Source organism: Corvus moneduloides, chromosome 20, assembly GCF_009650955.1.
Source record: "Corvus moneduloides isolate bCorMon1 chromosome 20, bCorMon1.pri, whole genome shotgun sequence".
Lineage (NCBI taxonomy): Eukaryota > Metazoa > Chordata > Aves > Passeriformes > Corvidae > Corvus > Corvus moneduloides.
The window spans coordinates 11,012,627-11,037,479 of NC_045495.1; the positions used below are offsets into that span (position 1 = coordinate 11,012,627).

General features: G+C 49.9%; 1 protein-coding gene across 2 annotated transcripts; it reads left to right on the top strand.

Annotated features, from left to right (window-relative positions):
• The first annotated feature begins 3,663 nt into the window (after positions 1–3,663).
• FKBP6 (FKBP prolyl isomerase 6) lies at positions 3,664–23,667 on the top strand. 2 transcript variants are annotated; one of them, XM_032129699.1, is made up of 8 exons: positions 3,665–4,003; positions 5,320–5,409; positions 5,944–6,146; positions 7,301–7,420; positions 8,254–8,448; positions 8,736–8,845; positions 12,073–12,158; positions 23,239–23,667. In XM_032129699.1, the coding sequence occupies exons 1-7, from the start codon at positions 3,748–3,750 to the stop codon at positions 12,122–12,124; spliced, it is 1,026 nt and encodes a 341-aa protein (XP_031985590.1). In that variant the 5' UTR covers positions 3,665–3,747; the 3' UTR covers positions 12,125–12,158; positions 23,239–23,667. The 2 variants fall into 2 exon arrangements, with proteins under 2 accessions (XP_031985591.1, XP_031985590.1); XM_032129700.1 differs by lacking the exon at positions 7,301–7,420 and having other exon boundaries at positions 3,664–4,003.
• The last annotated feature ends 1,186 nt before the right edge of the window (positions 23,668–24,853 follow it).

The window sequence follows — 24,853 nt, forward strand, 5'->3', positions numbered from 1 at the left end:
GGTTGGAATGAAATGATCTTTAAGGTCCCTTCCAAGCCAAACCATTCCATGATTCTATGCCTGTGCATCTGTGGGATGCATTGGGCAGGACTCTGAAGTGAGCTCTGCCCTTGCCCTGGCTCCACAGCACCTCAATGACACAGGCCAGCACAATGCTGGGTGCCAGGGGGCTGCAGGCCCTGGCTTGGCAGCACACAGAGCACAAGATCTGCCCCTCCAGCACCCTGGGGAGGGACAGCCTGCAGTGCTGGCAGGACGAGTGCCCACACTGCAGCATCAGTTGCTTCTTGAACACGTCCAGGCAGTCGGGACAGACCAGCTGCTCCTCCAGCTTGTTGATGTTTGTCTTCTGAGCCATCCTGCCACCTTCCCACATGGATCTGGGCTGGGAAACACTGGTGGGAGATCAGTCCTGTTCCAAGATCAAGATTGGCAGCGCAGACAGCTGCAAACCCATCATTAAAACTCCAAACAAAGTCTGAGATGATGATTTTAACCCATAATGGGTTTGTGGCTACACCTGGCCCACACCTGGTCATGTGTCCTGGATCTGCCCAAGGTGTCAGCAGTCACCCCCAAGCTGTTCCCACCTGGGCCCAGGCAGGGATGTCAGACTGCAGTGGAGTCTTGCCTGTGTGCCAGGGCTCAGACGCAGCCAGGAGGGATTTTCTGCTGAAAAATCCCAGTCTTGACCCTGTATGAATTCCCACCGATCTCTTTGGGGTTATCTCAGCCCATGGAAATCCTCAGAAGGACTGGCATCACCCAAGTGATGCATCTAAGCAAAAAGCAGAAGGAAAACACAAAAAGCACATTTATCTTGGAGGTGGAGGGCGATGCTGGATTTGGGAAGCTGAGGCACAGCTCACCCCCTTGAAACTTGTTTCCATATTCCATGCTTTGGGCCAGCACCCTCAAAAGATGTGAGCTGAAATCCCAGCCTCTCCCGTCAGCCCCAGGGAGCACAGGGCAGCGTGTTCCAAGCTGTAAGGCTCAGGCAGCACTGCCTTCCCTGCTGTTCGCAGTGGGACAGAACTGCCAGATTCCTGGGCGAGTCACACACATGGCCTGGAGTTGAAGAAAACAAACCTGAAGCCAGGGACTTGGTTATTTCCCCAGGGAAAGGGGAGGCTGTGACCAGAGCTGGGCTGGTGTGGCGCATTGCTGTGGGGTGAACCAAGGGAAGCTCAAGTGTCCACCAGATATCCCAGGACCCCAAGCAGAGGGACCAGCCTCAGGGGCTCCCTGTGCTCACAGGAAACACCTCCCAGACACCCAAATAATACCCGACCACTCAGGTGGCCTGCACGGATTTCTCTGGCTCTGCTTCTCCCAGTGCATGGATCCGACGGGCTTTCCTCGGCTTCTCCTGGCCAAGCTGATGTGACCCGGTCAGACAAGGTAGCTCATCCTCAGGATGGGGACCCCAGCAGCTCTCCTCCTGCAGCCTCAGCCCTGCCAGGATGTTCCCACTCCCAGGGAGACCCAGGCAGGCTCTTGTCCCCCTCTCCTGTCCCTACATGCCCAGGAAGGGCTGCGTGGACCCACGTGTGGGCACACACAGCGCATGACTGGGCAGGACCGAGAGAAGAGCCGGCCGTGTTTGCCTCCCGCAGCAGCCAGGGTCCCCAAATCCCCGTGGGACTTCCCTTATCCCCACTGCAACAGAGGGAATGTTCTCACCAAAGCACTTTGTTATCAGCTAAGTTTAAGATAACTTGACCTTAAGACATTGTTATCAACTAAGCTAACTTTGCTATTAACTATGTAATTTTTTTTTGGTCAAACCAGTGTTTTTCTGTTGTCTGGTGAAAACCTTTTATGCTTTTGGAAAAAAAACCAGAAGGAAACCAAGCATTGCTCTTACTGTGTGGGGCAAGGCACAAGGAATTATTTTGTCTGATTGTGAAAAAATATAGTTTCTCATATAATAACTCCTGGTTCATGGATGTGTTTGGCTTATGAGCATCCCTCATATGAATCCCATCATGAGCCCATCCTCTGGCTTCCCTCTCAGCATCTCCTGGGGAGCTGGGGATGGTCCTGGCTTATCCCTGAGGAGTGTCCAATTTAGGGAATGCAGTGAGAGGAGGATTAGCCTGGGGCTCACACCCAGCCTCACAATGAAGGTCTCTGAGACACAGCAAAGCAGAGAATGCAGCACCTTCTCTCCAAAGGGGGGCTGGGGACAGGCTGTGGGGATCCTTCCTTCCTTCCGAATTCCGAATTCCGAATTCCGAATTCCTTCCAAATTCCTTCCTTCCTTCCTAAACTTGGGTATATGTTCTTTTGTGGTGATCTCAAAAAATCTCAAGAATGTGGGTTTCTTCCTGCCTTTATTTTGCATTCTCATTTGTTTTGCATTTATATCATTTCAGTTGCCTGAAGAAAGCTGAACTTTCAAACTTGTTCCAAATCAGTTTGGATTTTTTTGCCTGTGGTGATTTTTTGTTGGTTTGGTTGCTTGCTTTGGGGTTTTCTGTTTGTTTGGCTGGTGGTGGGGGTGGTTTTGCTTTTGCTTTTGTTTGGTTTGGGGTTTTGTTTGATTGGGTTTTGGTTTGGGGGGCTTTTTTTTGGTAGTATTGTGGGGGGTGTTTTGTAGTTTGGTTGGGTTTTTTGACGTTGCTTTTGTGAGGTTTTGTTTTTGGTTTTTGAGTTTTGGGTTGGTTTGGGTTTTTTGGTTCGTACGGAAGGCAGTGCACGCTGTGGACTACATCCCCCAGCATGCACTGCTGCGCTCCGTGACGTTCCACCTCCTATTGGTCCAGTGCCGCGCAGGGGCGTGTCCATTCCCGCGTGGCTCTAAAGCCGCGCGTTGGGACGGGGTTGCTGTTCGGAGCGTGATTGGCTGAAGGCGCCACTGTTGGCGGGCGGTGATTGGCGGGCGGTGGCTGGCGGGCGGTGGCTGGCGGGCGGTGGTTGGCGGGCGGTGGTTGGCGGGCGCTGATTGGCGGGCGGTGGTTGGCGGGCGGTGGCTGGCGGGCGGTGGTTGGCGGGCGGTGGCTGGCGGGCGGTGATTGGCGGGCGGTGGTTGGCGGGCGGTGGCTGGCGGGCGCTGATTGGCGGGCGGTGATTGGCGGGCGGTGATTGGCGGGCGGTGATTGGCGGGCGGTGGTTGGCGGGCGGTGGCTGGCGGGCGGTGGTTGGCGGGCGGTGGTTGGCGGGCGGTGGCTGGCGGGCGGTGATTGGCGGGCGGTGATTGGCGGGCGGTGGCTGGCGGGCGGTGATTGGCGGGCGGTGGTTGGCGGGCGGTGATTGGCGGGCGGTGATTGGCGGGCGGTGGCTGGCGGGCGGTGATTGGCGGGCGGTGGTTGGCGGGCGGTGATTGGCGGGCGGTGATTGGCGGGCGGTGATTGGCGGGCGGTGATTGGCGGGCGGTGATTGGCGGGCGGTGGTTGGCGGGCGGTGATTGGCGGGCGGTGGTTGGCGGGCGGTGGTTGGCGGGCGGTGGTTGGCGGGCGGTGATTGGCGGGCGGTGATTGGCGGGCGGTGGTTGGCGGGCGGTGATTGGCGGGCGGTGGTTGGCGGGCGGTGATTGGCGGGCGGTGGTTGGCGGGCGGTGGTTGGCGGGCGGTGGCTGGCGGGCGGTGGCTGGCGGGCGGTGGCTGGCGGGCGGTGATTGGCGGGCGGTGATTGGCGGGCGGTGGTTGGCGGGCGGTGATTGGCGGGCGGTGGTTGGCGGGCGGTGGTTGGCGGGCGCTGCCTGGCAAAGCGGGTGAGGTGCGGAGGAGACGCGGCGTGGCCGTAATGGCGGGTGTGGAGGACATCGTGGCCGGGTGGTGGGACCCAGACCTGGACCCGGCTTCGACTCCGACGTGGGCTCTAGCACTGACCCCCGCCCCAGCACCGATATGGGCCCTGACCCCGGCCTCGACACCCTCTTTGTCTGTGGCCTCGGCGTCTCTCCAGCCCCTGCAGGACCTGACCAGCGATGGAGGGGTGCGCAAGGAGCAGCTGCGCCCCGGCACCGGGCAGCCCGTGCCCCCATCCGCCTCTGTGGCAGGTACAGCCGAGTCTGGGGGCTACAGAGCCTCCTGTGGGCTGTGGGAGGTCCCCTGGCCGTGGCCGGGCACCCCTGTTAAGGATGTCCCAGTTCTCTGGCACAGGTTGCCCAGGGAAGCTGTGGTTACCCCATTCCTGGAAATGTTCAAGACCAGATTGGAGCAACCTGCTCCAGTGGAAGGTGTCCCTGCCCATGGGCAGGGGGTTAGACTGGATGATCTTCCAGGTCCCTTCCAACCCAAACAATTCTCTCAGTCTCACCAGGGCTGGTGTCCTGGAGCGAGGCTGCCTGAGCTTCGCCTGGCTGCCTCGGGGGGCAGTAATGCTGTTCCTGAATGCACAGGTGGTTCAGGCACCGATAACCATCTCCTAAGCAGCTTTTAAATAGCAATTGTCTAGTTTAATCTGTGTTCAGCAGGACTACGACAGCGAAAATCATTGGAAGTGTGGGCTGGAGTGAGGGTCTGGTGCTCGTCTGTTGTCGCCTGTGTGAGGTTTGTTCTGTGTGGCTGGACCTGAAGCAGGTGCTGAGGGAAACAGGGCAGAGCCTGTTGGGAAAGATCCCCCAAGCCTCTAATGCTGAGGTGCCGGTGGCTGACAAAGACCACAACAAGGACTTAGAAGTGCTGGTATTATACCGTGGTGTGTGTCTGTTTCAGAGCCTGTCTCTTCTCCTTACCAGTATTTTAACAGTTTGATACCCTGTTTAACTTCTTGTGGCTGACACATTAAATGAAAAGGCATTTTGACCTTGAGGAAAGAAGGATTTCTAGGGCCCACCTGTGCTCACAGAAGTTTGAAGCTGGAAGTGGTTCCTGAAGTGCAGGGCCCTGGTGCTGTGTCAAGAGAGGCCCATTACAGTATTTTCTGAGGCAGAACTGGAGTTACAGATGCAGAGCTTGGGCTGGTGGTACATTTTCCCCCTTGTTCGTCTTTCCAGAGCTCCAGCTTTGGTTAGGGAATACTTTTGAAGTGTTTCTGCATATAACTGGGGAATTTTAATTTGCTCAGCTGAAGTTTCCAATTCTTAAAAGCGCAAAATCACATCTCTTAATTAGCTCAGGACCGTGGAGCAGCTGCTTTGTCTGGGAGTGATGCTAAAACACACAGCACTTGGCTGCTTGGATGTGACCAGGTTTTTGGTGTAAAACACAAGGGTTTGTGCTGCCTCTGCTGTTCTGTAGCAGAACAGAAAAAGAGAAACAGGATAACTGGGTGATTACAACTCCTGGTGTGCTCCTGATGTTGCCATTATGGGATATGAAACCAAACTCTTGCTTTTTCCCTTCTCCCCACTCCTTGCTTTGGGCTGCACAGTGAAGTACTCCGGGTACCTGGGAAACTGGAATAACCTCTTCTGTTCAAATGAAAGCAGCAAGTATCCAAGGCTGATGAAACTTGGAAAAGGTAGGTTTGAGCCACAAACTTTGTCCTGGGGCTTAGGATTGTCTTAAGACATTTTGGGACCTGGGGTTGTATTAAGTCATTTCAGTTTAAATGCTGTTTGGTGTCTTTAGGTTGTTTGAAACCTTTAACGCTTGTTCATGGAGCCCAAAATCCTCCTGATTCACACAGGAGATGGAATCTGGACCTGCTCACCCTCTGCCTGAGGGTGGTAGGGAGGTGTTTTCCAGGCTGGACAGGTCTTGGAGCATGCTTGTCTAGTGGAAGGTGTCCCTGCCCTTGGCAGGGCTTGGACTGGATGATGTCTAAAGCCCCTTCCAACTCATCCCACTCTGGATTTGTGATACCATGTGCTCAGTCCCACAGCAGGCTGCCCCAATAATCCCTACTGGAGCAGCTGGCTGTTGCAGTTACTGAGACAGGAGCTCCCAAGGATTTTTTTCCTTCTCCTTTTCTGCTTAAGGAGGAATCAGTGTTTGGTGTGTGAGGGCGGTTGGTGTTTGTGAACCTCACCTGTGCCACCCCTTGTTGTGACAGACATCACACTGTGGGGGCTGGAGATCGGGCTGCTGTCTATGACCAAGGGAGAGACTGCGCTGTTCGTCCTCAGACCAGAATACGCCTACGGCCAGCGGGGCTGTCCCCCCTCCATCCCCCCAAACACCACGGTCCTCTTCAAGGTGGAGTTGCTGGACTTCATAGACTCAGAGGAATGCGACGCGTTCTTTGAGTTGACTTATGTGAGTTCCCTTAATATCACTTGAGACCGAAATCTGGAGAGTGAACCATCGTTGTCCTGTCTCCCAGCTGCTGTGGCTTGTGTGTTGCATGTGTTCAGGTGAATGCAGGTGCAAGTATCCAGTCCCTGGGCTCCCAGCTCTGCTCTGATCCACATACCTACCTGCCCTTTGTGTCTCTCCATGCCTCGCTCTGTTTGCCCTCCCATGCAGAGGGAGAAGGCGGGTGCTGCCTTTGTTTGCTCCTGTGTACTGGATGGAGGCAGTGGAATGGTTCTCATTTATTTTTAGTTTTACCAGAAACCCCTCATGGTTGCACTAGAGGGCACCAACTTCCAAGAATTTCTTTAAGGAACAATAAGGAGCTGTATGTAACAATCCTCTTCAGTCTACAGTGTTCCAGCGCCCCACCAGCCCCCACCCTTTGTCTCTGCCTCTTGGCTCCTCTCCCAAGTGTTCTTTTCCTGTTCTTTTTCTCCCTGGTGAGTTACTGTACTAGTGTTAATTCACCTTTTCATGTCGGGGGCTTTGGGCTATGGTTGTGGGTCAGTGAGGGGAGGCAGAAGCTAATGGGGGAGTCCCTCCAGCCTCTGCACAGGCAAATTTTCCCCCAGAGCCCTGTGAGCAAGCCACACTTGTTGCACTCCCTCCTTGCCCACCCTTTTTGGCTGACTGATCTCTCTCTGGGAGAGAGATCCAGAAGAAATCCTGTCTCTCCATTTTCATCTTTTTTTAAAATTATTGTTGGGTTTTTTTGTTTTGCTGGTTGGTGTCTTTGGGAGTGTCAGGCTGTCCCAGAGCTGGCCTGAGAGCAATTAGAGCAACGGAACCTTTCAAGCAGCTTTGTGCTAGTGGCTGCATTTGTGTTAACTCAGCTGTGTGCTGAAAGACTTGGGCAAGTTTTAAGGACGCATTCCTGCTTTTTTCAGTCCCTCTTTGGGCCTGGGGAGCTTCCTGACCTCTTTACTAGGAATAACCGGCAGAAGAACACTGTCACATTTCAGCCTGGCTGGAGAGATACCACATGGTGATGGCCTGGCCTTGGCAAGGACCTGGCTGCTGCTCTGTGAATGGGGGGGCTGTGCAGGACTGTCCTGTCTGAGTTCTCTGCCTGTTTTCTTGTGTTTGAACTGAAATTCAGATATTTTTTCACCCAGGAGCAGCAGGATAGACATCCTCTAGAAAAGGTGTTGAAAGTGGCAGCCACAGAGAGAGAGTTTGGCAACTACTTCTTCTATAAGCAGCGCTTCAAGATTGCCAAGAGCAGATATAAGAGGGTATGGCACCAGGAAAATGTGGGGTGTGCTTTGGGAAAGCTGTGAAAGAAGGGATTATTTTAGCTCACCACAACAGGTACAGGTTAGAGATCAAGTAACTTTGTGATATTTTCCAGGCATAGTTTGTTACTTAAGAACAGGGCTTCCACACCTGGTTTTGTGTGAGCGGCAGTGGTAAATGAAGGAATAGTCACAGAATCATTTTGGTTGCAAAAGCTCTCTGAGACCACAGAGTCCAGCTGTTCCCCAGAAGTGCCAAGGCCACCACTGACCCATGCCCACAAGTGCCACATCCAGAGGGCTACCTGGGAGCAGAGAATGACCCCCATCTGGCTGCACCCTCCTGTCAGGGAATTGTAGAGAGCAAGAAGGTACTCCCTGAGCCTCCTTTTCCCCAGGCTGAGCCTCTTCAGGCTCCCTCTCCAGGCAGGGTAAATGCTCAGTTATTCTCAAACTGGAATGCATCTGCTACTTTTTCAGAGGTGGAGGTGATTCAAAGTTGCTTTTCCTTGGTATTTTTGAAACAAAAGTAATTTGACTTGTCTTCTTCCCTGTAAGATTTCCATATTTGTCCTTAAAATCTGAGTCCTGGGTGTAGCTTGGTTTTTTAAAATTCTGCTGCTTTCCTTGGTAAGTTCCTAAGCCTGTAGTCATATGGCTGAGGTGACTAGTCATGCTGAGAATGCCATGCCCTGTATTTAGAGTTTTGAATGTTGTTACTTGTAAGTGACCTAGGTGAACAGAAGCATGGGTGTAGCTGTTGGATGAGATGGATTTCTCACTTTCCATGATGGATTTGTTGTGCACTGGCTGTTTTTTCCCTCTCTGCTCAGGCCCTCTCCATCCTGGGTCGCAGCTCTTCCAGTAAGGCAGAGCAGAGTCAGATCAACGCTTCAAAACTGCTGCTGTTCCTGAATCTTTCACTCACTTACCTGAAAATGGAACGTGCTGACCGAGCTTTGAAATATGGGGAGTTAGCCTTGGAGATGGACCAAGGAAATGCCAAAGCGCTGTTCAGGTGTGGCCAGGTGGGTAAATAAATCATCATGGAACATCCCAGCCTGGCTGTAGAGGGAGCCCAGAATGAACTGAGGAGAGTCCCTGAATTCTGGGCTGTTGCAGCAGTCAAGGTGGTTTGTCTGCATCTGCCTTTTTGGAAAGTCTGGCTCTCTGGAAATGCATCACATGGAGCTTTTCCTGGGATATTCCTGAATTAGCGGCTCTCTCTCAGGAATGTTTGTTGTTGCATGAGTCCTGAAGAAGGGCAGTGGGTCTGTATTTATTTTGTGATGCATCTATCTTCTTTCCATGACAGGCTTGTCTCTACCTGAGGGAATACAGAAAATCCCATGATTTCCTGACCAGAGCTCAGTGCATCCAGCCCTTCAACCGTGATATCAACAATGAGCTGAAGAAGTTGGCAAGGTGAGAGCCCTTGTTTCCATCCCTGGGGAAGAGAGAGTGTTTGGACAGGCTGTAATACCCATTCCAAAATATTTAAAATGTTCAAAAAAACCCAGAACCCCAAACTACTGGGTTAATAAGCACTTGGGAAAACGCATGTGGAGAAAACAGCTTGAGACATTTTTCAGGCACAGAAAGCTGCAAGTGAGGAGCTGGGAATGCCCACCCTTTCCATATATTTCTTTGGTGCAATGTATGTCACCTGACTTGTGAGGACAGGGATGTGGGGGCTACTAAAATGCCTCAAACACAGTGATATACAGTGGCTGGTGCTCCAGCTGTTAATGTTCTCAATAAGTATGATTTTCATTCCCTTTAAGATGTGTTGGTTAATTTCAGCAGCTTTTCTGCACTGCACGTGCTTCAATGCACAATACTAATGTTCATTAAAAGTGAATTTCTTGCCATCTTGGAGATAATAAGTGAACAGCCCTGAAGACAAACTCTCCCTTTGCCCGCAGGCTGAGTACAGGACTATGCTGCCAACTTTAGTCATGCCCCAGCCCCAGCAAAACATGACTAATGCTTGTCTGTGCCCTCATGATGCTCTTCCTTTGAAACTACCAGAAGCATTAGCTTTTTCCCAAAAGTGTGTGCTGTCCTCCTGGCAGTGTTCACTGAGGCAGGAGCAATGCTGTCCTCATCTCTGGAGCTCACAAAGCAGCCTTTGAATACGAACTTTCTTCTCTATGTCACTGCCCAGCACTTGCAGAAGGGCACCAGTAACATCTAAAAAGAGTGATTGGTGCTGCTGGAAAAGCCAGCCTTCCACCAGGAGATATGTTGGTGGAGGGCTGTTCTGTCCTGTGTTGTATCCATGTTGTCTTTAATAGTCTGTCATAACATCAAGTCTTCAGATTTGTTCTGTTACTTCTGAAGTACAAAGAGCTTGAAGGCAGTATTAGCTGCTGGTCTGGAAATTTGAAATGAATCTCTTGTATTCATCCTGATCTCCCACTGGGTTTGGAGCTACCAAATTGTCCAGTGAGGGTGGGGAGTTCTAGACTAGATCTGTCTGGCTGCTCTTGGAGGCTAGTACATGTACAGTGCTAGAAGGCCTGATTCTAGAAGCCTCATGTATTCACTTAGATTTTTTTTGAAATACGTTGGTAGGTAAGTTGCTAATGATGTTGAGGTGGTGTGGCCAGGAAGCAACAAGGCATTTCTGTCTTTGTCAGCTCCAGCTCTGGAGAGAGCAGCATGTTGAGTGAGTGTGCGTGTGTCAGAATTGAGTGCACGTTAAACCACTTGTCCTGGAGTTCCTGCTCTGCTGCCTCTTAAAACTGGTGTATTTTTTGCTTTTAACCATGGAATGGTTTGGGTTGGAAGGGACATTAAAGCTCATCCCACTGCCATGGGCAAAGACTCTTTCCACTAGACCAGGGTGCTCTAAGCCCTGTCCAACCTGGCCTTGAAACACTTCCAGGGATGGGGCACCCTGTGCCAGGGCCTCCCCACCCTCACAGGGAAGAATTTCTTCCCAATAGCCCATCTATCCCTGCCCTCTGGCAGTGGGAAGACATTCCCTCTTGTTCTGTCACTCCATCCCTTGTCCAAAGCCCATCTCTAGCTCTCCTGGAGCTCCTTTAGGCTCTGGAAGAGGCTCTGAGGTCTATCTGGAGCCTTCTCCAGGTGAACGCCCCAGCTCTGCCAGCCTGGCTCCAGAGCAGACGGGCTCCAGCAGCTCCATGTCTTTCTGATGGTGGATCACAGAGCTGGAGGCAGCACTGCAGGTGGGGTCTTTTGCCTATGACAAAGAGTGGAACGGATGAAGCAAATGTTACTGGGTGTTGTTAATGAGGCTTTACCTCAGGCTAGATGTGTAATGTTGCCAGCCTGCCTTTGCCTGAGAACTTGTGGGGTGATCTGACAAATGCTTCAGAAATGGAATATGAATCAAAAATCTTGTTCTTAGTGGCTTTTCACTTCCTTACTGAGTACATTTATACTTCGTTAAAAGCAATGTTGTGTGGTAATCAGCAAGCTCTCTTTTGCTGTCTAAAACAAAGCTTTGGAATGCATCTCTTTACCAGCTGAAACAGGTTCTTGGCAAAATTCCCTGGAGAACAACAGGCAGAATCCAGGGTGAGGGGTACGTAGAATGTGTCTGGTATGAGCTGTGGTGGTTTTTGGTGCAAATTCTGCTGCTGGATCTGGGAATTCTATTGGAAGGCTTGCATAAGAAATAGAATGAAATGGGGTTCTTCCGATATCTGGCATGAATCTGTTCCTCCAAACAAGGGGCTCTTGGATTTCCTGCTGGCATAGCTGTGGAAATGTGCCACCCTCAGGTGGGCATCCTTGATCAGCAGCATCTGTCTGAGACTTACCAGGAGAGATTTGCTGTGCCGGGATTTCACACCCTCTGAGGTTCTGGGCCTCAAGGGTGCTGAGGGCTGGGGCTGAGAGAGCCTGAGCCAGCCTCTCACTGGGGCTAGTTCTGGTGTGTTGCACAAAACTCTTTGCTTTTGGCCTTATATGGCAGCAGATGCAGGAGAGCCGAACTTGTGGGCAGCCACTGATCCCTGGGATGGTGTTCCCAAACTGAGTCACCCTCCAGCTCAGGGATTTCATACCAGTGAGGTGAGAGCACAGGGAGCAGAGGATGCTGTGCTTGGAGAAGTTCAAATGGAGCAGACTGGGAAGCTTTTGCCATCCTGTGACACTGGCAAGGAAGAGAGAACAAAGGAGGAAACATCTGCCTTGTCATCCACTTAGTCCAGACACAAATCCCTGCTGTCTCCTGCCCACCCTGTGCCCAGATCCTATATCCGTGGTGGATATCCTGGTGTATGGCACTTGGACGCCTGCGTGTCTCCTGGGTGCTAAAAGAACTTGCATAAGGAGACACAAAAGTATCCCACAGCACATGGATGGGGTTCCTCTGCACTGTCCCATGCTTCCAAAACTAGTGGAGAAAGCACCTGTCTCACAGAAGGCAAATGGTTGAATTAGTCCCCACCAGAGCAGAGACCCAAGGTCTGGGGATGAGATGTGACATTTCCTGCTCTCCTTCCCTGACACTGCAGAAAGAAGGGCTTGGAGGAGCTGTGTCTCTGCTGCCAGCACACTCTTCCATTATGTTAATTTATTTATATCTGAAAAATAACATCATTTTCAGGTTGTGACACTGAGGGTGGCACAGACAGTCTCCAGCCCCTGATGCCATCCTGTGCTCTACTTTGCAGATACTACAGGGAGTACATGGAAATGGAGAAAGAAGTGCTGCCAAGTATTTGACCCTCTCAATTCTTATGCCTGAGAAGAAATCAAGGTAACCAGGTTTTGAAAAAACCTGAGCTCTCCCAAAACCTGTCATGCCTGTACTGTTCTCACGTGGGGAACCTGCTTCTTTTCTGCATGGGAGGGTTTTGGAGGCAAAATGGGAAGTGGTGGGAGCGTGTGGAGAGGAACGGCGTGGAAGGTGGGGTGGAGTACTGCTGCATCATCAGCTAGGACAATCTTTCCTGTGAGGCAAAGCTTGTGCGGGACAGGGACCTGGATCTGCCAGCAGTTGAGTATGTTTGGTTTGTTGTTTCCTGTGCTGCTTAATGCAGCTATTCCTGATGAGAGCCGGGGGTGAAATAGCTCTGTAGTCTTGTTTCCCTGCCAACTAAAAGGAAGGAGAAAAAAAAAAAAAAAAGTAAGTTCCTGTCAGACTTGAGAATTGGATTTCCTCCTCCCCTCCAGCGCTTCTGTCTGGAGCTGTTGGAATGCCTCACTTCAGAAAAATCTAAATACTTTATTTCTGGGGTTTTTTAAAGTATTTAAAAAGTCTGTTTGGATAGAAAATTTCAAATAGATGTTTTGGACTCTTTAAAGCCTTAAATCTTCTAGCAAAATTGATGGGTTTATAAATGCACAAAGGCTCTTTGATCATTCTTTTTTTCTTCTCAAAATCTTCAGGGGAGTGCAGGCAGGAGTGGAAATCTTTGCCAGTCTCTTGCTTTGGGGGAAACCCTAGGGAAAGAGTTCTGGAAAATGACAGCATCCTTCTGTCATGAACCATCCCCAGCACAGGGCCATCAGTTTGCTACTGTTGTCTCTCCTGCAATACCTCTTCGCTAGTAGAAAATGAGTATTGGCAGCCTTTCCATCAGCTCTGGTGTTTTAAGGTTGTCTCTTTGTGCTTGTGAGGAAGCTAAGGCAGTGTTTGAGGAAGAGGTTGGATTGAACGCTGCTTTCTAAAGGAGCACAACCTTCTTTTGGCTGGACGTGCCTCCTTGTGGAGCCTTTACCCTTCCTGCTGCCCCCATGTTCTGGTCTGAGCTGGACATGTGGCCTCAGAGCACAAGTCATGCTGCCCTGGGTTTGGGATGGGACTTACTAGATGTGCTAGCAGGTGCCTGCCCCCAGGAAAGGAGCTCTGAAAGGGGATGTAAGGTCTGATAAGGTCTTGTGCAGGAAGTCTGTGGCTCTGGACTTGGCAAGAGGCTCTGGTTTTCCACTTGCTGTGTTTCAGGAAGTTGCCATTTGGAAGCCTGTAGGACCTCGGGTCTCATTCCTGGTGGTGTCTGACCTGGGAAGCTTCTTGTGGGGCTCTGGGATCAGCTGAGCCTGGTTTGTGGTGCGAGTTGTGGTGATCTGCTGGGGCACCAGATGGGTCCTCCCCTGGGAAGGTTGTGGGGCTTCTTGTTTCCCAAAAAGCATCTTGTGAAGATGCTGATTTTCACACATCTGGTGTAAGTAAACCAGTGATTTTGGTTAGAGGAGACTGAGAAGTACAAAGGGAAAGGGAGGCAAGCTTAAGGGCTGGGCTGAACTGCTTATCAGCCAATTTATCCACTGACTCCGATGTGTGGAGTTCTCCCACCTTACACAGATGATGGACGGCTGTCAGTCAAAAATATTTCCAGGCTTCCTTGAAGTTGAGTTTTGTTGCAGTATTAAAAGGAAACTAAGTCTCCCAGATGAACATAAATCACTGAGACCCAAATAAAAACCTACTGTTCATTTATGGCAAAAGGAGTCCTTTGCTGGAGGAGGTTCCTGCAGGGCCCTGTGGGAGCTGGAGGTTGGGCTGCTGCTTTAAAACTTCATTACACATTCAGAGAGGAGCAAAGCAGTTCCAGCAGGAGCTCCTGCTCCCTGTCAAAGGCACTGGGAATTGGTCAGAATTGAGGCAGAACATTCTTTAGTGTTTCCTAACAGCTTTGTACCCGTTAAGTTTAGGGCACAGGCTGTACTGGGGCAGTTTGGCAGGCCTGCTTCATCCATTCTGAGTTAGACACTGAGTGAGAAGGTGGGCTGGGAATGCTGCCTGCAGTCCATGGTTAATGGTCCAGTGGAATCACAAAAGTTACAGAAAACCTCCCCAAATAGCAGCTGCTGTTGAGCACTGAGCTGATCTGTGGTCCAGCTCCTGAATGACTCAGAGCTGTAGTTGTGGCATCTCTTCCCTCCTGAACATTGCTGCATCCATCCCTTGCTTCAGAGCTCTTTCCCAGGTGGGACTGCTGTGCCTTTGGTGAGCCTTGCTGTGTTCCAGGGACAGAGTTCATTTCTCTGCCCTGAATAATCCAGGGCTGTTTTGTATAATTACATTCAGACCTGGGTACACCTGAGCATCTTCCTTCTGCCTGGTATTTTTGCAAAGGATTTTGCAGTGGTAGGACAAGGGGGAATGGCTTTAAGCTGAAAGAGGGGAGATTCAGATTGGATATAGGGAAGAAATTCTTCCCTGTGAGGGTGGTGAAGCCTTGGCACACAGTGCCCAGAGAAGCTGTGGCTGCCTCATCCCTGGAAGTGTTCAAAACCAGGCTGGATGTGGCTCTGAGCACAGTGGTCTAATGGAAGGTGTCCCTGTCTGTGGCAGGGTGTGGAACTGGGTGGGTTTTAAGGTCCTTTACAACCCAAATCATCCCATGATTTCTGTATCCCCTGCCAACTGTAGAGCCCAGTTTTTCTAATTGCCACAAACATCTTGCTCAGAACACACTTCCTACCTTTTCAATGGAATTTCAGGTCAGAATAGATTTTCCCTTTGGTGAAATGCAAGGTTGCTTGTGTTGCTTTCTGAGGGGAATTCAGAAGTACTCAGAGGGAGAAATAGAAGCACAGACTCCTTTTTGAATCCATCCTGCTGCAGGTCCTTGTAAACCCCTTGAGTCTCACGCTGGCCGCTCTCAGGGTTTGGTTTATTTACCTGCCTCTGTTCACTTGGTGTGGTGCAGGTATATCGAGCCTAGTTTCCTGGGATGTCCAAAACTGGAAGTCCTCCTTGGTGTCCCCTAAACTGCCAAATGGTGGGCCAAGGCCTCTGGCTTTTTGGAGCTTTGTGTTCTGTTTTGACTGAAAGACCCATCAGAAAAAAAAGAAATTTCCCATTGTTGTGTTGCTGTGGTCCTTCATAAGAGAACTAAATCATGAGGAGTGGGGACAAATTCCCTAGGAATGTCTGGATTCTAGTAGAGGCTCCTTGGTGATAATTCTGTCCCAGGAGGATGAGTCTCTGAGCTCTTATATTTGATTTTAAGTGAGCCAGAGTTGAAAGCTTGTCTCTAATAATGTATCTCAGCTCAGTACACAGGAGAAGTGGTCCCAGGAGGTGGGAACACACAGGGAGGTGTTCCAGTGAAAACAAACAAGGCTGAAATTATGACAGGAAACAGTAACTTTGAGGTCAAACTGGTGATTGCCTTAAATAGCAAGTTCTACCAATTCCGGAGGCATTAATGGGTGAGAACTGGCTGCAGAACTGAGGCTGTGTCACCAGGTAGGAGTGAGTATAATTTGGCTTAAAATCAGCAGCAGCAGTTGCCAGTTGAACTGATTTAGTAAGCTGCAAGAGACTTGCAAATAAACTGAGAAGTCTCTGCATAACACAGTGAAACTTCTGCCTTGGGAAAGCTCCAGACTTGGAATAAACAGCAACTTGCTTCCTTCCCCTCCTGCTCTCTCATATTCCTGAGCAGATCTGAAGTGTACCTCCTGCTGATCTTGTCCCTCCCCACTGCGGCTGAACAACAGAGAACCAGCAATTCACTGCGCCTTTAGAATAAGCAAATTCCTGTCCCACTGAAGTGTCCTGTGCTGCAGAGGAAATTGTTAAATCTCTGCTTTCTGCTGAGCCTTGCTGGGTGAGGGGGAAGGCTTGAAGGAGGACTTAATTAAGCATTCTTCTTGTTAAGCAGAGGAAGGAGAGAAGCTTTAATGAGGTTGTTGGGTTGGGGGTTTTGTTTTCCCTCCAGCTCTCTCCTCTTCTAGCATCTCGTGCTTTTTTCCGAGAATTTCTGCAGTTCTGGCCTGCAGTAGTACCTGTAATACCTCTCTGGAAGGATCCTGGGCTCTGATCACTTCTGGAAACTGAGGAAATGACCGCAACACCTGGTTTTAGGGATCCCTGATATGCTTTCCCAGTGGGCGTACTGGACATGGGTCTGGATGCACTAGGGCTGGCTTTGCCCAGACTGGGAGGCCCGGCCAGGGCTTAGGAGCCACAAGATGATGTGAAATGGAAAGGACAGAGACCTGTGCAATAGCCCAGTGTCCCTCTGTGCCTGTCCTTCAAGGCTTTGGTGAAGTATTGATTCTCCAGCCTCAGCCAAGGATGGGCCCTGGGCTTTTCTCTCTGATTTAGGAAGTGCCTAAAGCCCGTGATTCCCTTTTGTGCTCCCAGGTGAGGTAGGAGCAGATACCTGTCTGCAGTGCTGAAAGGAAACTTTGCTGACAGGAGGTTGGAGCCAGGTGGGGTTGGGCTCTGCTCTCAGGTGACAAGGGGAAACAGCCTCAAGTTGTACCAGGGGAGGTTTAGATAGGATCTTGGGGAAATTCTTTTCATGGAAAGGATTTTCATTGTAAAGCATTGGAATAGACTGCCCAGAGCAGTAGTGGAGTCACCCTCCCTGTAAGTGTTCAAAAAAAGTGTGGATGTGGGACTTCAGGACATGGTTTAGTGGTGAACGTGGTGGTGCTGGATTGATGGTTGGACTTGATCCTAGAGGGTTTTTCCAACCTTCTGTGATTCTGTTCTCTTCCAGCTCCTGCCTGCTAAAGGTCACCTGGCACTGGTGACTGGTGAAGGCTAGGCTGAGACCCCAAGGGATATCCCTGTGTAAGGCTTTACTTCTCAGAGCCTTTGCCAGCAGCTCTAATATAAAATATTCTCGTGTTACAAATCAGTAGAACATGAAGAAGGTGCTGGGCTCTTTTCATTCCCATGATAACACCTGGTTTATCATGCAGGTGGAGTTTAAAGAGAATTGGCTATGTGTAAGATGGGAATTTTTTATGAAGTTTTAGCTTTGCAGAGCACTCAGAGTCGCTAGCCCTCACTTCCAGCAGCAAGGAGGCACATGATTATCCTAAGTTTTTCTCTGAGTTATAATTTTTAAGGCCTCCTTTCTCTACGCCTCGGGTTGTGCTCTGTCTGGCCATCAGTCCTGCTGCTTTGGAGGCTCCTGACTTTCCCTTTGAACCAACAGAAGAGATGTCTTTGTCCTATCTGTTTTTCTTAGTCTTTAATCCAGGGATTTTAAATGATCATGGATGCTTATTACTGTCCTGATACCCTGCAGGGGAAGTGCTCTCCTGATTATGAGAGGGTGCTGGTCAGAGTCCTGAGACCTGCCAGCTCTCTGGTCCAGTGAGCACTGAAACACTGACAAACTTGGGCAGAGTTTTAAATGCTCTAATTGGGCATTGCAGTAGCTGTGATGACACAGAGACAGCTGAGGTTAATGAAATAAGTGCTGAGGGCCCTCAAAAGTGTTCACTGTGGTTTTGAGAAACACTCCTCTGTTTGTGAGCTCCCAACCCTTGTTCACCTTTGTTCACTTGTGCATAGAATCACTGAATCACAGAATCATTAAGGTTGGAAAAGCCCTCTAAGATCACAGAGTCCAACTATTCTCCCAGCACTGCTAAGGCCACCACTAACCCATGTCCACAAGTGCCACATCCACACACCTCTTAAACCCCTCCAGGGATGGGGGGGACTCTGACTGCCCTGGGCCATCTGTGTCAGTGCCTGACTAACCACCCAGTGAAAAAAAATTTCAGAATATCCCAACTAAACCTCCCCTGGCACAGCTTGAGGCTGTTCCCTCTTGTCCTGTCCCTCATTCCCTGGGGGCAGAGCCCAACCCCCACCTGGCTGCACCCTCCTGTCAGGGAGCTGTGGAGAGACAGAAGGTCCCCCCTGAGCCTCCTTTTCTCCAAGTTGAGCCCCTCCAGCTCCCTCAGCTGCTCCATATTGGAGTGTCTTTTCCATTGTCAGCAGCACAAAGCACCTGATGGAATTGGGGGCTGCATCCCTGCTGGAACAGCACCTGGGCACTGGTGGCTGTGTCTGACCGTGTCAGCAGCACTTGGCAAACAGATGATATTTTTGGCTGTCGGCACCAGGAGATCCCAACAAGGACTCCATATTTAGGGAATGAGCTTTTGGAAGGGCTTTTTGCTTCAGATGTAGGGAGTGTCTTGGTACTGCTGGGAGTTGGTTTTCAGAGCTCAAGAGTTACTTCCAGTAAGGATAGACATGAACTTAATGTGCCTCTTGCGCAGCCCACCCTGCTTTATCGGGGGCTGTTGGTTCCATAGAATGCTGAACATTACTGTCATAGAAGTTATCTGAGCTCTTGAAGGACTGGGAGCTGCTCCAAGGATCAGTTTCAGCCTCAGCTTGCTGGGTAAAGTCCTTCCTGAGTCAGAAGTGTGTGTTGAAGGGTTCATCCCTTCTTTCACCTTCCCATAATCATTCCTCTTGTGAGACCTCTTGCTCTCTGAACAAGTTTTGCTGTTTTGGCTGGGCGCTGTTTTAAGGGTTTGGGGTTTTTTTTAAAGGTGTGCTTGGGAAAGAACTCTGCTTTCTGTTCTTCGTTTTTGCTTTATGTATCCTTGTCTTACCCCAGATCTAAGCAAACTTGACAGCTCTTGCTTCCATCACTTCAGGTTCAGGATGGTTAGTACATGTTATCAGCATTCAGGGCCTTTGGAGTCAAGACTTGTTACAGATCTCTGGAGCATTCCTCCTGCCACAGAGCTGTCTGTCTGGCATACAGGCAGCTCTTGGAACTCACTGTGGATCCTTTGCAGAGCTGAGGATCTTGACAAATTGACTTGGAAGAAACAGTCCTGAGGAAAACAATGTGTAAGTGCAGATCTTCAGATAGCAGTTGAAGTTCATGTAGCTTGGCTCTAGAAAAGAGGAGCAACATATCTGTTCCTTCCACCTCAACATATCTGTTCCTTCCACCTTCCTCTGTGGATTTGGGCATCTGTGATGGGGCAGGCTCTGACTTTGGATGTCGGAAGGGTGAGTGTCTGTGTGCTTGTGTGCTGCCATGCTCTGAAAATATATCCACAGCCACCTCAACCATTGGAGTGGCCACTTGAAGCCCTCACAGCTGGGACATCCCTGAACAGCACTTACAGAGAAAAGAAGAGGGCATGGCTGACTGCAGAGTCACTTCCACAGAGAGCATATAAATGGTCCCTAATTAGGGAATTTTCTCCCTAAGGCATGTCACATGCTCAGAGAAGGCTCCCTGGGATGCCCAAATAAATCAGGACAGGCTGGCATTGTAAATGGCTCTTCCTCTCCTGGTGTCAGGGTGGATTGCCCAGCATGTCGTGTTATCAGCTGCTGAGAGCACCCTGGTGCTGCTGGAATTTCTTCTCGGCACTCCAGAGCACTGCAGCCTGTCAGGAACCTCTCGTGAGGTCCACGAGATTGTTCCTTCCTGGTCGTGGTGGTTTTTCTCCAGAGTGTCATTCCAGAGAGGCAGTGCCTGTGGGGCTGGTCAGGCTTTGAGTGAAGAGTGCTTCTCAGGCAGTTGCTGTTCAAGGTTTTGGCTCTTTGCTGATGTGTGCACATAACATCTGCTTTCCCAGCCAGGCTTGTGTGGAGCTATGGTGTAGGATGTGCTTTATCCTTCTGGCTACTGAGTCACAACTTCCCTTCCTTTCTTCTCCATACTCAGTGTGAATCCCATTTAGATCTGAACAGAAACATTGAAGAGAAGGTGCTCTCTTTTCCCTAACAGAGGAGGCTGCATTTCTCTGAATATCCTTTGAGGTCACTCTTCTGAGATGTAAAAGCTTTCCAGGCTGCCACCACCAACCTGATTTCTTGGATACTTGCCTTGAGGAGCACTCTTCTCACTGAGGGTTATCCCAGTGCAGGACTGCTGGGAGCTGCTGCCTCAAGCCATGGGGGTAGTGAGGGCTGAACTGGCAGGAGCAATGTTTAAGTGCACAATTCTGAGTTTTCCAGTTCCCTCGTGTTTTGACAGAAACTTTACCTTCCGTGTTTGGTGCTTCTCTTCAAGCCCTTCTAGAGATGGAGGCAGAAAAGGGAGAAGATGCACCTGCAGTTTTTATGCAAAAAAGCGGCTTAGACAAATTGTAAAGCTTTAGTTAAGCATTAACTGTTAATTGTGGCTTTAATGCAGAGTAAAGGTGACTGGGACTATAAATAACCCGTGACTGGGCCTGTTGCTTCCTGTGAATTGATGATCAGCTTTGTAGTTCCAAAGGATGAGTTGAAATAGCTGGGACACAACAGGCTTGTGTGTGACCTTCAAAGCCCGAGTGTGCCTTGCTGGGCTTCGTGGCTAAGTCACTGCCAACCTGCTGTAGTGAAGGAAACAAATCTTGGAGCAGGGTTCTGCTTGGAGTGTGTCGTTCTCCTCTGTGCAGGAGCACCACTGGTGTTGAATCCCATCCAGCTCTTGTGTCTGCAGGGCCCTGTGGTTCCCCTCCTCTTCTGATTGTGTAGCCGGTAGGTGGAAATGAAAGAGGTAAACTGATCAAACACTCCCTGAGATGGCTTTAGGATTTCAGTTTGAATATTTTTTTAATTAGCTCCACGTAAAGATTTTATTGCTTCAAATAGCAGCCACAAAACCAGAAACCTCTTGGTCTGATCCTTTATTTTCTCGGTGCACAAGAAGCCTCAGCTGTAGGCTTGTTCCCAGTTAAGACACCCCAAACCACAGCTAACAGCTGGTGGGAACATCCAGTGATCAGCTTTGAAGTATTCCTGTTTGGGAACATGTGAAGGAAGTGCTGCGTGGGGATGGCATTAGACTGACAAGGAGCAGAGTGGAAGTCAGTTGTATTTTAGGAGAAGCAAGGATGCTTTCGTCTAACAATGCACAGAACACTGTAGCACATCAAGGATAAGGATTTCTTTTTCCCATTTGAAGCCCTTTTTTCCTTCTCCTGGTTGATAGAACTTTCTTCTGTGAACTGGAGAAATGATTTAAGTGTTTCTCTCTCTGATTCATTTTCAAAGAGGAGGTCAGCTGAAGTGTCCTCCCGTAATTTTCCTTCTTTATGGACTTCCTTTCCCCTTTCTCTTGGAAAGTGCTGCCAGCCTGGACTGACTATGGATATCTTGTGTGTCAGAAACCTCGTGTACCCCCAGTTTTGGAAGGTTTGGCAGTACAAGGGGACCTATTAAATGAGGCTGTAACATGGGATTTGGTGAGTGTGGATGAACCAGGACAGTGACTGCGCTAAATCCCAGTTTGTGGTAGGCTGGAAGTCTCACTCCTGTGTTTCTGGCAGTCTTGAAAGTTCCTCAATTCTTTTATGCTTTTATTATCCCGAACTTTAAATTGGGGATAGACCTTGTAAGAGGCACATGGTGTTGAATCAGACCCGGTTTTCTGGCAGGGTGGCCCTTGATCACGGGTTCTGTGTGGCTCTGAGCTCACACTGCTTCGGGGTCAGCAGAAGGATGAGTCTTTGGGGGTGGGCTGGAGAGTCCTGATGTTCCTCGAAGCCCCAATTATCCCGTGATCCTGTGGTGCCTTTCAAGGATGTTTAATGAATGAGGTGTGGATTTTGAGCATCATGTGATGCTTCATCTTCTCCTCTTTTAGTCCGTAAAGAGGCTATTTCCCTCACAATTCCTGCTTTTTTTTTTTTTTTTTTTTTTTTTTTGCCTCCTGCTTAGCAGCCTGTTACTCGATATCCTCTAAGGAACAGGCTTCTCTATTTTGCTACCACTAATTTGATTTATGTGTGCTGGAATGGCCACTGTAGCTGAGCTGGCTGGACCAGCTGTGGTGGCCTGCAGATGCTGGAAGGGTATAAAAATGGGTTTGGGCTCCTGGTATTCCTGAGCTGAGAGCAGGTCAGGCACCTTTTGGATGGGATCCTTTGATCCTCAGAGTTCCTGTAGGAGACAGATACTGGGTTGTTTTGGGGAAAGGTTTCCAAGGATTTTCTTGGTTTTTCATTTATTCTATTTTTCCTTCTGCTGGTCAGCCTATGGATGACAGAGGGGACAAGGCTTATGTTCCAACAGTGTTTTGGTGCATTTTGTGCTGACAAATTGGGGAAATACTTCCAGTATCAGTTTTTCTGTGTTGGTATTTGAGAGGAGCCGCTTGCAGCAACATCAAGAGCAGCAGGATGTGACCTGTGGCACCAGGCACAGGGGAAGGTGCTAAGTCTGTCTGAGGACCAGAGAGGGGGAGGTGCTGCTTCTGCAGGAGCAGAGGGAAAGCCCACCTGGGAGAGGCACTGAAGGAGCAGGTGAACTTTTAGCAACAAGGTCAGTGAAGCCATTAGAAGGTGAGGTAGGTGAGCCAAGTCCTGAGAGGTGACCCAAGAGGTTCCCCTTTGAAATTTAGAGCTGAGGAGGGAGGAATCACCACTTAAAAACAGTCCTGGTTCTTATCCAGACCAAGCTGATGCTGCACCAAGGTACTGGTTTCCTTCTGGTTACTCTAAAGAAGGGAAGGGATGGGTGGAGGCCAAGATGAAAGAGGGAGGTTTTGCTGGATATGGGCTCCAAGACTGTCAAGGACCCAACTGCAAGTGGGGTGAGGTAACAACACCCAGAGTGTTGGGAGTGCTCTGTGATCCATTGCTGGGGTGCAGCTGGATGGGCAGTCCTTCCAGTGCTCCTGTCCTGCAACAGGAAGGAGCTGGGAGCAGGAAAATACGGGGAGAAACAATAGAAATCTGGATTGATGAGAAATTCCTGTGTCTCATACAAGATTCACCTTTCTCCCAAATGCAAAGAGTAAGTATCCAGGCTTCAGTTTCCCAGAACCAGGGTGGAAAAGCATAAGTGATGGGGAAGCATGGATGGCCTTGTGTAGGAAGGGAGGTGGCCCAAGGAGTGCTCTGGGGATTTCCCTGGGGGGCCCTGGCTCATTTTTAGCTCTTGTCACTTAATACTCAGGTTTCTGCAAGTCTTTCATGAGGAAGTTGAATGGATTTTAAGGAGATTTCACTGTGTTTGTTCCACTTGTGCTAATCCATGCAATTCTAGGTGTTTCTTTCAGGACCGCTGGAGGTGTGTGCTGGTAACCATGGATCATTTAGTGCTGAAATTAAATAAACTGTACAGGTGATGCTGGGGAGACACTGACTGTGACACTTTGTCATCCTAGGGCTGTTCCAGCTGTCCAGCTCTTGGCACATAGAGATCTCAGCATCATACAAGTTTTGGGAAAAGGGGCAGGAGCACTGTCTTACTTTGAGAGACTGAAGTGAAGGTTCTGGGTTTATACACAACCTGATTTTCCTGAAGCTGGGTTTGTTTGCCATGTTTTGAGGCAGTTTTCAGAATAATTAAGTCCTGCTGTTGGAGAGAGGAAAAGGGTCTGTGTAAATTCCTTCTCTTCTCCCATGCACACAGTTTGAAGAAAACTCTTTCCTGGCATCCTGCCTCTTGCAGATAGATTCCGGGCTGCTTTCAGAGAATTTACAAGTTGGGAGGAGGATGCCATGAAGTTTTCTATTTATACAGGTTGTTCTTTAAAAAATTATGTTTGATGTTTTTGTTCTGAGAAAATAAACCAACCTGAGCGCTAAAGCTGGCAGGACTTGTGCCAATTCATTGTGCAAGAGTGATTAATGCCTTAAAGGAGCTGGAATTTAGAATGGGGTCTGTAGAGCTGGCTCCCTTCATGGGCAACAGGTTGTTGTGCTCTTTGTTTTGGCTGAGTGTTCCTGTGAATGTTGATGCTAGATTTAAAATTACTGAATAATACCAGCTTTGGAGCAAACTCCAGAACTCTGTGTGCTCAGAACATGTGGCTGTGGCTGGGACTGAATAAATGCAGAGTCAAAGATGCTCTGAGGACTGGAGCTCCTCTGCTCTGGAGACAGACTGGGAGAGCTGGGGGTGTTCACCTGGAGAAGGCTCCAAGAAGACCTTAGAGCCCCTTCCAGTGCCTAAAGGGGCTCCAAGAGAGCTGGGGAGGGACTGGGGACAAGGGACTGGAGTGACAGGACAAGGGGGAATGGCTTCCCAGTGCCAGAGGGCAGGGTTAGATGGGACATTGGGAAGAAATTCTTCCCTGTGAGGGTGGGGAGGCCCTGGCACAGGATGCCCAGGGAAGCTGTGGCTGCCCCATCCCTGGAAGTGTTCAAGGCCAGGTTGGACAGGGCTTGGAGCAGCCTGGGATAGTGGAAGCTGTCCTTGCCCATGGCAGGGGGTGGAATAAGATGAGCTTTACGGTCTCTCCCAACCCAAAGCATTCCATGATTCTGTGACTTCACAGCCATACCAGCCAGGGCTTCCCAGCCATCCATGCATCATAGGTGGCCTTGTTTGTCCATCTTCTTGGCCTTGCTCTTTCTCAGAAGGGCCTAAAACTGTCTCCCCAGTCAGTACTGGTTGGGCTGGCACTAAGAGGAGAATTGTAGAAGAATGGAATATCTTGAGCCAAAGGGACCCTCTAGGATTATCCAGTCCAGCTCCTGCTGGAGGCGAGTGTGTTCCTGAGCCTTTTCCTAGCCCGACACTAGATGGCAATGCCTCCTTCCCAGCGCTGTTCGGGACTCCTTTCTGATGGCCTTTAAATCTGGATATTGGTCTTTTTCTACACAAATTTTGTAGTAACTCTGGGAATTGATGCCTCTTCCCTACAAGAAGCAGAGAATTTTGTGCTTCCTGCGATAAGATAGTTCTGAAGACATAAGGCAAGTTTTCCAGAAGGGGACAGCTGTGCCTCCCTGGAGTTCTCTGAACTGGGCTGTGCTGGCACTTTCCTGCCAGCC

Excerpts from the sequence above, each read along its gene's own strand:
- FKBP6 (XM_032129699.1), top strand. The coding sequence starts at position 3,748 with ATGGCGGGTGTGGAGGACATCGTGGCCGGGTGGTGGGACCCAGACCTG. Across the intron at positions 4,004-5,319 it reads CCCATCCGCCTCTGTGGCAG|TGAAGTACTCCGGGTACCTG; the intron begins GTACAGCCGAGT and ends TGGGCTGCACAG. Across the intron at positions 8,449-8,735 it reads CGCTGTTCAGGTGTGGCCAG|GCTTGTCTCTACCTGAGGGA; the intron begins GTGGGTAAATAA and ends TTTCCATGACAG.